The following is a 13,892-nucleotide window of genomic DNA, read 5'->3' on the forward strand; positions in this document are numbered from 1 at the left end:
AGGTCTGAGTCCTGGCTGGTTACTCACGAGCAACCACCACTGCCATCTGACAAAACCAAACAGAAAAAATGGTTTTTGAAAAAAACGGGGGAAATCCTGTTGTTGTTTTTTCCAGGCCTTCCCATCTCTAGTTAGGATCATAACTGCTTTGACACTTGGCACTTTTGCCCTTGCCACACTGCAGAGCTATTAAACAAAAAAGGTAACCACACATTGGCCCAGTTCCCTGTGGCTTCCTTAAGCTGCTTAAATCAAAGTCTCTTCTGCCTCTGTTTCCTCTGCATACTTGCCAGACGTCTGTTCAGTGTGAACCCCAGGTAGTCCCACCTAGACTGGCCCCACAGTCACCCCTCTGGGATCTCCCACCGCACACCTAAAACAGCATTGTTCTGCCTCTCCGTTCCCATCCAATGGGTGTCCTATATCAAAGAAGCCTGGGCTGATCTACGAAGGACCACCTCCCTCTTTGCACCAGTGCCCTGTCACATCTTGAGGTTGCCTTTGCAGCTTAACAGTTTCTTTTCTTTGCAGCATCAATTCCTGTCTGAGGTGCTCCAGTGGAGAGCACAAGCAACGCCCGAGCACATGCTTTTCCTCCTGCTCAATGCAAAGGTAGGGATGGGGGGGTCTGATAACGTACAAATAATGCATTTAGCAAACTTTTATGTGCCTTGTACTCCCTGTAGAGTAGGGGCACAGTTGATACGTGCTTCTTCCACGTTTTGGGGTGTGTGTTCAGGCTTAAGGGTTGTGTGCCATGTCAGCTGAGGTCAATGCATTTGCTGGGCTCAGACGGTTAGTCACATAATGGAAGAGGATGGGTTCATGATAAGTTTAAATCATGATAATCAGAGATAGAAACCAGGAGGTTTCCATGCATCCTTTGAGCGTGTAACAGTCATCATTTGCCCAGTCATGGGGCTGTGTTAATAAAAGCATCATTCCCCCAAGACTCTTTGCACATTGCAGTTTAAGTGAATTGAGAGAGTGATCCTCCAGAGACCAGCCTGTATTTGTTCAGATATGTTTCCAAAGCACTCTCTTCAAGCACCATGCATTTGTTTAGAGGATGTTTCTTTCTGTCTCTTCCAGGGGGCCCCTGTCTGTACAGCCACCTGCCTGCAGCTGCACAAGCGAGCTGAGCGAATCGCATCGATTCTGTATGAAAAGGGACACCTCAATGCCGGTGATAACGTGGTTCTGCTCTATCCTCCTGGTAAGCAATGCCTGGGGTTGTTGGTGTGGAGTTTCACAGAATTCAGTACATCCTGTTATCTCTAAACGCCAAAGCTTTGCTGTGCCCTGGAATGTAAGGAGTGCATTACGATGTGCAAAATTGAGGTGTCTGGTATAGCAAATTCAAATGTGGGGAAGATCATGTGAATTGTAACAGGAACTCTGCTTCAAGTGATGAGAAGAGTGCAACAAATGTAACTGATATGTAGAAAACACAACCTGAAGAAAGAGAGGATGCACATACTTTTGTAAACAAAGAAAATCTGTAATAAAAACTAATTTTTTTAATAAAAGAAAGAGAGAAAGAGGAAAAGAATGATCGAGGGGATCTTTTTGTTTGCACTTCAACTCAGGTCAAATAATGTTCTGTTTTCATTTCTCAACAAGTTTAGGCCCAGGAGATGATGTTTTATACATTTGGGAAGTTCAGTGGTAATTTGGACAATGGGTATTTTAATGATTTTCAGTCCTCTGTTTCATTTCCCTGCTTGCACCCCTTTCTGGCTTCTGAATCTCCATGCCTCCCAATCAGCAAAGTTTTCTGGGGCTTCTGCCAAATAGATGCTTAGCTTCGATAGGCATAATCTTGGAGTGAGAATCCAAAAAGTGGCCTTTTCCCCCAGTGTGGCTTAATACTGCTTTTCACTGTGACAAATAATCATATTGGTGATCCCAGTCTAGATCTGCTGCATTTCGTTCTCCCTTGCTTTGCCAGATTATTTTGTGTAGTGATTCACTCAACAAGTTTTTACTGCATTCCTAGTGTAAATTAGGAATGGGTCTTCATGGCAGCTCCTCTTAAAATTTCTCTCTTGCCTTGTCTGGTCTGCTGTCACCAGTTTTCCTCCGTGGCTTGCATTTCCAGCTTGAGCTGTGGGTGAGGAGTGTTTTGCCCTCCAGAGCTGTGACTCTTTTTCAAGGGCGCTTCCAGCCAAAGGAATGCACATGGCAGAGAGTTCACTCTTTATCATCAGAGATAACACAGCCGCTTCTACAGCTCTGGATACATACACAAACCAATCTAGCATCTAGGCAGCTTCTCCCAAAGTCCACACTCTATGGAGCAGTTGCAGCAACTGGGAATCGCTCCCCTTGCACCGGTTTATGTACCTTCCCACAACGGGCTGCGCTCATGTAGCCAGAGACTAGGCCTACAAGGAAGCCTCCTCTGCTCTTCCTGCTTAAATTCTCTCCTGGTTCTCAAGACAGTGGTGTAGAAGAGGGTGGGGAAGCCCCTGGTTCTTCACTTGCCTTGCCTGACTCCTCTTCCAACTCTGAAGCTTCCTCTTGCCTCCGATTCTTGCCTCCTGGCTGGTACAGGCACCCACAAACCGCTGCCTGCATTCTCCCAAGTCAGACTCCAACCCCACTTCCCCTGCCTCACGCTTGTCAGCATCCTGCCAGTCCCTGCCGATCTTTAAGGAGCTCATTGCAGCAGAAAATCTGGACAGCAGGTGAAGGATGTTGAGCTACTTCTCTGCTATATCTTCCTGTGTTCTTGCAGGCATCGAGCTCATTGCAGCATTTTATGGCTGCTTGTATGCTGGTTGTATCCCTGTGACTGTCCGGCCTCCACACGCTCAGAATCTCACTGCCACTTTGCCCACCGTGCGGATGATTGTAGATGTGAGTAGCAAAAAGCTTGAAAGCCGTTTACATCCAAATGTTGGCCTTTTATCTCAGAGTAATGAAATAGCTGTTTCTTGAACGTTAGCTGGTAGAGAGTGTTGTTAATCCCGTGGAAAAATATTTTCTATGTTTGTTATGCTGTTACCAGTGGAATGCGGTGGAAATACCTTGTCGCTTCCTGCTAATTCACAGAACATTAAATGAGTGGGAACAGTTTGCATCTTGCCAGCTAGTTTCCCTTTTATGTTCCAGGTCACATTGTGCATTCACCTTGCTCTTGTCCTTCACACTTAAGCTGAACAAGAACACCATTGCATTCTAATGTATTCTGTTGCACTAGAATGTGGTATTCTGTTTCATGCTAGTACAATAGCCCTTCTGTGGTTGCCGATTCTTGTAAAATACAAAGTAGCAAAAGGGCTGGATGCTTCTCAGTGTAAGGTCAAAGCTGGGCAGGAAAAACATGAAACATTTAAGTCCATGAAACTTAAGATACTGGACATGAAACTCAGACTGTGACCTGTGGGCTGGTGAGTTCCAGATTCAAACCTCAGTTCAGCCACAGACTCACTGGGTTAGGCACACTGCTGTCTCTCAGCATTGCCCCCCCCCCAAAAAAAACCCTTTAATAGGGGGTTAATAATAATGAGATACTGTGCAGGATTCCATTAAGGAATACTGGGATAATGGCCTCATTCACACAACGCACTAAGCCAAATATTAGCTTAGTGAGACTGCCCTGCTCCTCTGCGATCCTTTCCGCTGCTGTGCCATGCTGAGCTCAGCCTGTTGTCCCAACTGGGACTCGTGGTTACAGCTCTTGGTTAGTGAGGAGAGAGCTTAAGCACAGGTCCTGGTTTGGACAATATACAAAGACAGTCTCACTTAACTAACGTTTGGCTTGCCCTGGCCTGGTTTGCATGACACACTGTGTAAAGCACTTTGAACACTCAAAGAAACACTATACTAATAGGTGGTGGTTTCAAATGCAACCAAGTTCCTTAGTTTACAAGCTCTTAAATCTCAGGTTAGTTTATGGTAGTCTGTGTTTGCTAATTCTTTGTTTGCTTCCTCAAAGCAGTCACTTGTTCAATGTGTTTTAGGTTAGCAAAGCTGCCTGTATCCTTACAAGTCAGACCTTGATGAGGCTACTGAGATCCAGAGAGGCAGCATCTGCTGTTGATGTGAAAACCTGGCCAACCATCATTGATACAGGTAAGAGAGCTACTGGTCTGTCCAGCTGTTCTAGTTACTTGCTAGCCATATTCATAGAGGAGAGGGATTTCTCACCAATACGACAATTGTTGAGCATTCACAGAGAAGAGAAGCCATTTAAAGTCTCCAGTTGCTTACTGTCGCCTTCAAAATACAAGTCCAAATCTGATTTCACACCTTAGCAAGGTTCTCAAATGATAGAAAATCATTGGTCATCTGCTTGTAGCCCATATTTCCTTGCAAAGTACTGCATGACATTCTGTTTACTTAAAACGAATAGGCTGATTAATGAAATCAGATTAAGTTCGGAGTAATCAGATACTTCTCCGCCCACCTGGTGATGTGTATGTGTGTGTCCTCATAGGTCATCTTAAAAATTGAGCCGATTGGCTTCTTGTATGATGTGGGCATTCTCCTTTTCTTAGGCAAATTGTTTTTAGAAAATATGTAAACAGGTCCCGGTTGTACCGTATTTTTTGCACCATAACACTCACTTTTTTCCTCCTAGAAAGTAAGGGGAAATGTCTGTGCGTGTTATGGAGGGAATGCCTACGGGTGGCATGCCTACGGATTTTCCTCCTCTAAAAACTACGTGCGTGTTATGGTCGGGTGCGTGTTATAGAGCGAAAAATACGGTAATTTATTTGGAAAACAAAGAGACTACCTTGTAAATGTGTTGCCAAAGGTAGTTCTGTTGCATTCCAGCATCTCCTGCTTGCTTTGTTCCCCAGAGAAGCTCATTTTTAAAGACCACATACAAAATTAATCACTTTCATTTTTTTATCTGCTCCAGATGATTTGCCCAGGAAGCGGCTACCTCAGGTCTATAAACCACCAACTCCAGAAATGTTGGCATACCTGGATTTCAGTGTTTCCACAACAGGGATGCTTACAGGAGTGAAGGTACAGTAGCGTCTCACTAGTCGGTTTTGTGTTTGGGCTCCTGTTCTATAGCCTGAGCCCTAGATGTACCTTAGGGGCTTTCACATCTTTGGCTGCAAGATTAGGAATACATTGGACTGGCATGTTACTTAGCACCATACCTCAGTCAATAATTTTAGTGATGTTCCTGGTGTTCCAGTGGTTTAAATGAAATTAGAAAGAGCTTAGACCACACAGGAGTTTGTGGCATGCATGCATAGGATAGGTTTCCTTTTGTGCCAGGCTTGCCAGCGGTTTACTGCTGCCTGATCCCTGGCTCAGCAGGGACAAAACCAAACCACACTGCAGCATTTATTAAAGATTTTCTTGATTTACAAAGGTATGTGCAATGTCTCTCTCTCTCTCGTATTTTTCCCCCATGTAACTTTTGTGGGGGTTTTTTAGAAATCAGTTTCATTTGTTGAGATATTAGGAAGAATAGGGGAAAAGAGGTGGAGGGGGAAAAGATGAGTGGGGGTGGGGTCAGGTGGTGATGTTTCTATTTTACTTAATATATGTGGGGTTTTGTGTCAACGTTGCTTGTGCAGGTTCTCTGCTGTTCACTTGTGTTCCTTTGGTGGTGAGAGAGGTTGGGGTTGGCCTGGGGTGTGGCTGTTCATTTGTGGTTGGCTGTGGTGGTCTTTGTTTTCATGTGTGAGTGAGTGAGGTGGGTGGGTGTTTTGGATCAGGTTAGCCATATTGATTTGTATGCTGTTGGTGGATTTTTATCATTGTCCTGTTGGGCTGTGAATGTGATAGAACTGAGCAGTGTTGATGTTAGAGTGGACCTGTCTGATGCCATGGACTATTCCTGTGGCACATTGTGCAGTGAGATGGTCACCATTAGCCTTTGCAAAGCATTTGGCATCCTGGGCTGTGGGAGAGCAACAGCATCTCAGTAGTCTGAGAATTGGGAGAACATATTAAAGCTTGGATTTCTTGCTCAGCCACAGACTGCCTGTGCAAGGCTGGGCAAAAGTCCTTTGTCTCCATGAGCTCCGTTTCCCCCCCTGTGAACTTGTTCATACTGTGAGGACAGTAATCCTTTCCTGCCTTTCTTAACAAGGGTGTCTATGATGGACGCAAGAAGCTCTTGATGCTGCTATGAAGAAAGCAGCACCAATCTATACTAAGGAATGATTCTGGGCTTGCTTTCCTGATTTAGTGAAATAGTTAAACTAATGCTTTAAATAATCAGCATCGCTTAACCTCACAATGTGGTTTCTCATGGGCATACATGTAAGGTTGTATTTATCAGTTTCTTGCTATTGTGCCACTTGGATTCACTAACCCCTCTCCCTTTTTCCAGATGTCCCATGCAGCAGTCAGCGCCCTCTGCAGAGCCATAAAACTCCAGTGTGAACTATACTCCTCACGTCAGATTGCCATCTGTTTAGATCCCTATTGTGGGCTTGGCTTTGCACTTTGGTGCCTTTGCAGGTAGGAACCAGGATGCAGTTAGAACACGGGTCAGCAAAGTTTTTGTGGCTTTGGCCAGTTCACGGTCCCGCAGACACCGCGGTGGGCTGGAGCGCACGCACATGCACACACACACACACACTATTTCTGGCGCTCCTTCTGGTGCGGAGGAAGCATGCGGAGGAGGAGCTTCCTGCAGCCAATGGGAAGCCAGCCAGCATTGCGGAAGGCGGTCCCTGCTCTGCTCCATGCCGGTTTAGCACGATGCACGGGAGCTGACCAAGCGGGCAGCAGGGGTCCATGGGCTGGTTAAACAACCCCCATGGGCCACTTGTGGCCCTTGGGCCTTAGGTTGCCAACCGCTGAGTTAGAAAAACGGCTAAACTTGCAGGGGAATGGTCATTGGCTGGTGTAAACAGGAACACTGGTCTTTGTCTGTTCAAAGGGTCTGATTGGAACATCTGGGGGTTTCTGTGAAGTGAATCCAGTTCACATGAGCCAGGTGTAAACAGCAAGCAAATTTCATCAGCTAGATGTCTTAACATTTGTCTTTGGGCTATTAAGATTGACAGAGTCTGCTCAATATATCGAAACTGTGCAGAGTCAAAATCTTTCCCCCCTTTATATCCTATGTGTTGACACTTTCCCCTTGGGGATTATATGTCTGTATGGAGATGATGTTTATCTAGTACAAATAATTTAATTTAAATGCAGCCTTCCGGATACACACAGAAAAATTCATTTTAGTTGTTCACGAGCTATTCTAAGCCTGAGACCTACATTTGGTGACTCACTTACCCGATACATTCATGATCCACGAACCTGCAATACCCTGTCCCCTGCAGCAGTGCAAACAGCTGAGCTCCAGAAATCCCTAGGTAATACTGAGATCAGATACAACATGGCCAAGGGCCTCTGTGGAGCTATGCAGCAAGGTTAAAATTTATATAAATAGATCTTATAAATAAATGCCGTATAAGAGCCACTGATGCTTCTATGGTTAATGGTTTGAACAATCACAACAACTCCCAGCTAATAATGATCTGTCTCAACAGCTGCTGTGTGCCAATAAGCCTGGAATTTGCTTGGATTTAGATACCAGTGGGGGCTGGGGGTGGTGGTGGTTTGCATGTGAGCACCGAAGTCACCATCAGGAGAACAGGTTAGGCAGTGCCAAGTGAATGGACTCCATCCACTTCCAAAAACTGATATATATTCTCTTGTCTGTGATCTTCCTTGGCAGTGTGTACTCTGGTCATCAATCCATCTTAATTCCTCCTATGGAGCTGGAATCCAACCTTTTTCTGTGGCTCTCCACTGTAAGCCAGTATAAAATACGGGACACTTTCTGTTCCTACTCGGTCATGGACATGTGTACAAAGGGGCTTGGGAATCAGGTTGATGTTTTAAAGGTAAGAAGCTCAAGCATGTTACAGTAGGTATTGGTGGGAATTTGTTTCCATTTTAAAAAAACACATTCTGGTTTTCAGACTGTCACAATTGAAAATTTGGATATCTTCCTTTTGTAAGGAGCTTTTTTTCTTAAGGTTTATCTGGCTATCTGGTGTAGGCATCTTTGAAATTCAGTTTAGAAACATTGAGCACAATCAACTGAGAAATTATTCTGCATAAGCACCATCGAAATGAATGAAGAAGCTGCACAAGAGCTCTGCTATTCGTTTGTGTTCCTGGTGTACTGCCAGTTTAGTTTAAATCTGTGGAAAAGTGCACTTGATAAATATTTTAAATAAATAGAGTACAGTATCTAACTCAAAAAAGATAGTGGCAAGGGAATGTTGCTCAGAAGGCAGAATCACTACTCTTGAATTTGTGAGTAAAATGGAGCAGCATGGTAGATTTTGCATTTAAAAGTAGCAGATGCTGCTCGTTCAGTCCTCTGGCGCAAGATTATTTATTACCTGTTATAGCCAGTTGGTTCATCAAACAAAACTAGTAAGATTTCTGCTGGGGTGGGATCAGGAAAATCTCAGCAGCCAATGATTTGCTTCTTAGCATTACTTAGTGTGTTCTGTACAAATGAGGCCAGTATTCAGGCTTGACCTGCACTCTTTGGTGTCAACTGGATTTTTGTCAATGGTGAGTTGGGAAGGGTGAGTCATTGGACCCCATTGTTAGAACTTTTTCTTTTTGCTATGTTAGTGTGACCAGATGGATATCTTGCCATTTGCACAAAATGCATATTGTTTTAATGATTACCCAGCAACCCTGATGGTACATACTGATCTGACTCTTTGAATACAGTTCATATCTTTTGATCCTTTGAGGTTTTTTCTCTTCTGCCATAAAATGCCGAATGTGCCCTGGACTCCCATATCTGCCTAAAAACTACAGGTTCTATGGGAAGGGTAACACTGGTACATTTTGTCCTTACATTTCTAAAGGAGTAGATCAGGAGTATTAAACAGATATTGCTGCGCCAGTGATTTCCTAGTGATCAGGAAACAGTGATAGCATAACAGAGAACCTAATTATGCATTGCAGGCTACAAAACCGGGGTGCTAAATGGAGGACTGGCTAACATTGCCCTTGTTTTGCCTATTAGAAGCTAACTAGTTTCATTGTGTGTGTTGGCAGGCAAGAGGCATTAACCTGTCTGGTGTCCGGACCTGTGTGGTTGTGGCAGAAGAGCGTCCACGTATTGCCCTTACTCAGTCCTTCTCCAAGCTCTTCAAGGACATTGGCCTCTCACCTCGAGCAGTCAGCACCACTTTTGGGTCAAGAGTCAATGTTGCTATCTGTTTACAGGTAACAGTGAAGCCTTGTTGGTTTCCTTATTGGGTTTCAGGGGGCCCTGCACAGTCGATGTATTCCCAACCTGCAAATCCAGCCTTTGAAGGACGCTTTGTTCTGATTTACACCGCTATTTTCACTGACCTCTCGACACCTTAGATTGTTTTATAATCTAAGAGCTGTTTTTCCTGCTGTGAGCACAAACAGTTACATCCACTTACACTGCTGAACAATTCAAGAGATCGCATTTGCTCGAAGGAGAAGAAAGGTTTTTATCAGTCAATAATAATAATAATAATAATACAGTTGTATCTTGGTTCTCAAACTCCTTGTGACTAAAACATTTTGGCTCCTGAATGCCACAAGCCTGGAAGTAAGTGTGCCAGTTTGCGAGCATTTTTGGAAAGCTGAACGTCCTACGTGGTTTCTGCAGCTTCCGACTGAGTGCAGGAGGCTCCTGCAGCCAACTGGAAGCTGCGCCTTGGTTTCTGAACGTTTTCGGAAGTTGAGCGGACTTCCAGAACGGATTCCATTTGAGAACCAAGGTATGACTGTAATAATAATTTTATTATTTATACCCTGCCCATCTGGCTGGGTTTCCCCAGCCACTCTCGGCGGCTTGCAATACATAAATACATACAGAAGGAAGCGGGTGACCAGTAACAGATGAAAATCCATGTGATCTTTTCTTATATGCCAATGTGTGTCACACACAGACACAGACACACATATTTATACACGAGAAAGGGCTGCTCTCTGTTGCTTGTCTATCCTTCTGTGGACTGAGAAAAATGGGGATTGTAGCGTTAGTCAGAAGTGGTGGAAAGTCTTCCATATATTCTTATGTTTCCAGCAGAAACTATTCCTTGCTCAATACATGCACTCTGAGCCTTAGGCATTTGATCATCCACAGAAGAGCTTCTAATTATTATTTGTCTCATTAGGAGTAGGAACTAAATACACATAAAAATAACCTCTGTTAATGTTTTAGGGAACCTCAGGGCCTGATCCTACCACGGTGTACGTGGATCTGAAATCCTTAAGACATGACAGGTACTACTACTATATTTATTTATGTATTTGTTTTATGTTGTTATTCTGTAACCAAGATTGATGATGCAGATGCACAGTGATTTCTCAGATTTGTGAAAACACCACTGAATTTGAACAAGCTGGTGTTTACCTTCTATAAGGTAATGGCAAGCAGTTTGGAGAGAGTGCAAGGCCTCTGAAAAGGAGAGGAAGGGCGAGAAGCTGGGTAGAAGAAACCACACACACACAAAAATCATTCACAGACAGTTGTTCTCATTCTTTGCCTAAAGTCAATTATTCACCAGTGTCTCCACCAACTCCATAGTATTTAACATCCCATATCTGAAGAACTTCACCCTCCCTCCCCCAAAAAGTTACAGTACAGTATTACAAAAACCAAATAGTGAATCTCCTCTGCCAGTTTTTTTTATTTACCCGCTTCCCTGGTTGGTCTTGATGACCAGGAATTCCACGCAGGCAGGTGCATGGAATTCCCTGCAGGTGAGTGTGTGGGCTGGCAAAAGAGGAACAGAGCAGCCTGTCCCTCCTTTAGCCAGTTTGCTTGGCTTTCATGCTGGCCTTGAGGGAAAGGAAGCCCCTTCCCCTGTGAACAGCAAAGAAGCCGAGCGAGCTGGCAAAGGTGCTCAGTTTTTCTTTTGCAAACTCTGGTGTGTTTCCACTTTCCCTTCCTTGCTGTATAGGAAGCAAAGTAGAAACACACCGGAAAAGGCATGGACAAGTGGAGCGGTCCATGAAACAGGAGACAGAGTGTGCTTCACGTCTTCTCTGCCATTAAGCTGTATTTCTAGTCTAGCCTGCACTGTTTTTTACTTGCCTGCTTTTTATTCATAAGAGTTAAATGTTTTGCAGGCTAGCAGCTTTTGTGGGACTTGCTAACCAGGCTGCCGTTTCCATTTGCCCTAATCCGCAGTGTTCTGGTTCCAAGTAGTCCAGCTAATGCTGTCTTACCAGCCTTTCCCTCCCTCGTTTGCTCCATAGGCATCAGAAACTATTGTTCAGAAGTGGCTGCTCTTTAGGTCTTGGGTGCTGGACTGTGATTGATTCATTTACACACACACACACACACACACACACACACACACACACACACACGATGGCATGGCTTGAATCTGAACTGGAAGAAAGCTCTGGGCAGCATTCACCTACAAACCCTGTCATCAGAAGTTCTGTGCAAGAGCTTCTGCTTACATGGCAGAGGTCCACCCAGCTCTTCTGCCCTCCATCCAACCCCCCCAGAAAAGTACACAGTGCAAGAGGGAGGGGGCATGTTCTGTCTGGGAAGCTGATATACTTATGCATAATGTAATAGCATAATGTTGAACTTCACTTTATGCTTGGAATACTGGAAGGTAGGGTTGCCACCTTTCTTCTAACAATATACAGGGCAGGACGGGGTGGTGTGGTAGGGGGAGATCCCCCCCCCCAATCTGGTGCTGAAGTGACTTCAAAGCAATCCATTACAATCTATTGCAGCCTAACAGGATCGCCTCTCTGGAATTTGTCATACACAGGCACGCACACCCACCCACGAATTTGCAAATTTGACTGTCCAGACAGACAAACTGTACTTACAGGACAAACTGTATCAATACAAGACATAACATTTTACATTGAAATATGGAACAATCCTGTATTATACAGGACAGGTGGCAACCTTACTGGAAGGGTGCTTTTATCATTTATTTACTAAACTACAAACACATGCATTAAAGAAATTATTCCATCTCTTTCTCCAGAGTGCGGTTAGTTGAAAGAGGTGCTCCACAGAGCCTGCTTCTCTCAGAGTCAGGCAAGGTAATGTCACATCTGTTTGTGAGTTCTTGCCACGCAACCAGACAGTTCTGGGTCCTTGAGAAATGTTTCCTGCATGCCTGTAGAATAAGGGGACAATGGAACAAATTCAGGCTTTAATTGCATGTGATAGAGAACTTTTAAACAAACTCCTCTCTGTGTTATCAAAAAGGTTGTTTCACAGATTTGGTGTATCTGGGCCTGAAAGTTATCCTTTTGGTGCCACTTGACACATTACATTTATTGTAGCTTGTACTGAAGATTTTTTAACATATGAATTAGACCGGCTGAAGTAATGTTTCTGAGTTACATTTAGAATAGGGCTTCTCTCTGTGTGTTTTTCACCTGAGTAGACAGCTGGTGTCAGGTGGGCAACAATAGTTATCCTCAGCGGCGTAGCGTGGGGGGTGCAGGGGGGGCCGGCCGCATCGGGGGCAACATCTGGGGGTTAGGGTTAGGGGGCGCAAATCCACGGGTTAGGGGGCGCAAATTACTTGCCTTGCCCCGGGTGCTGACAACCCATGCTACGCCACTGGTTATCCTAATGAAATATACCTCTTCTTTGCTATAAAATGCCCTATTCTAATTGCTTACATTATAATTGTGGGCATCAGAGCTGCATCATACCCTGAAAAATTGAAGACAGATTTGTAAAACCTGAGTCACTAATACGGAAGCCAATTTTCAACCCTACTTTTCATCTCTCTTAGATACTGCCCGGGGTCAAGGTGATAATTGTTAATCCTGAGACCAAAGGACCAGTTGGGGATTCTCACCTTGGAGAGGTATTTTCTGCCTTTGTTTTATGTATGTATTTGATCCAGTTCAGTCTAGAAGAGCTCCTTTTTGTTTCACAAGGGTGTTCAGTTGATCATTTCAGTTGATCATTTCAGATTTGCAAGCTGAAAATTTGCATACCAGTGTTAAAGGCAAGTGTTTTGTTCAGCTGGCTGAGTTTGCATGTGAGCATCTTTTGAATCTCAAATCAAAGTAGTAAATACGTTTTAGAAAATTGCATCCATTCTGAATGAAGCTGCGTTCCAAAGAACACCTATACAATTTGGCAGGTTTGAATTTAAAGGGTTTTGCAGGTCAAGTGTGCATTTGTATTTTAGCTCTTTCCTTTCACTTCAGCCTGTTTTATTGCAAGACATGTCTTTGTTTGATCTCCTTTAAGTATCAAGTTCTGTGTTTCTCAACTTTGCAGATCTGGGTGAATAGCCCCCACACTGCCAGTGGTTACTACACAATCTATGATAATGAAACCCTCCAAGCAGATCATTTCAACACCCGCCTGAGCTTTGGTGACGCTGCCCAGACTCTCTGGGCACGAACAGGGTACCTTGGATTTGTACGCCGAACTGAGCTCACAGCAGCCAGTGGAGGTAGGACAAGACAGTCCTTTTCCCCTTGGGAGAAGGTTCATAAACTTTGGATTGCAGTGTGCAGATAGCTTTGGGGGGACGGGGACATTTTGCAGCTAGTTTATCCCTGAATTCGTTTGTATTTTTTTTTTCAGAACATGTGCCTGTTTTTCTTGCAAGGACGTTCCCAATTGCATGGAATAATGTGATCTAAAAATATATATATACTGTGTAGCTTCTTTCTTAGCTATTGGTATTTAGGGGGGGGGGTGGCACTTGGGACACGGGTGGTGCTGTGGGTTAAACCACAGAGCCTATGATTTGCCGATCAGAAGGTCGGCGGTTCGAATCCCCACAACGGGGTGAGCTTCCGTTGCCGGTCCCTGATCCTGCCAACCTAGCAGTTTGAAAGCACATCAAAGTGCAAGTAGATAAATAGGTACCACTCTGGCGGGAAGGTAAACGGTGTTTCCGTGCCCTGCTCTGGTTCGCCAAAAGCGGCTTGGTCATGCT

General features: G+C 44.4%; 1 protein-coding gene across 5 annotated transcripts in view; it reads left to right on the forward strand.

Annotated features, from left to right (window-relative positions):
* Positions 1–13,892, forward strand: part of DIP2B (disco interacting protein 2 homolog B) — a 187,092-nt gene that overhangs the window by 166,697 nt on the left and 6,503 nt on the right. For all 5 annotated transcript variants that reach the window (XM_083489831.1, XM_083489834.1, XM_083489835.1 and 2 more), the window contains 12 exons: positions 532–612; positions 1,093–1,216; positions 2,741–2,862; positions 3,969–4,080; positions 4,874–4,983; positions 6,311–6,441; positions 7,664–7,832; positions 9,016–9,186; positions 10,163–10,224; positions 11,961–12,018; positions 12,726–12,800; positions 13,223–13,400. In XM_083489831.1, coding sequence (XP_083345957.1) covers positions 532–612; positions 1,093–1,216; positions 2,741–2,862; positions 3,969–4,080; positions 4,874–4,983; positions 6,311–6,441; positions 7,664–7,832; positions 9,016–9,186; positions 10,163–10,224; positions 11,961–12,018; positions 12,726–12,800; positions 13,223–13,400 — 1,393 coding nt within the window. The remainder of the gene's footprint in view (positions 1–531; positions 613–1,092; positions 1,217–2,740; positions 2,863–3,968; positions 4,081–4,873; positions 4,984–6,310; positions 6,442–7,663; positions 7,833–9,015; positions 9,187–10,162; positions 10,225–11,960; positions 12,019–12,725; positions 12,801–13,222; positions 13,401–13,892) is intronic.

Source organism: Podarcis liolepis, assembly GCF_965112155.1.
Source record: "Podarcis liolepis genome assembly, chromosome: 2".
Taxonomy (NCBI): Eukaryota; Metazoa; Chordata; class Lepidosauria; order Squamata; family Lacertidae; genus Podarcis; species Podarcis liolepis.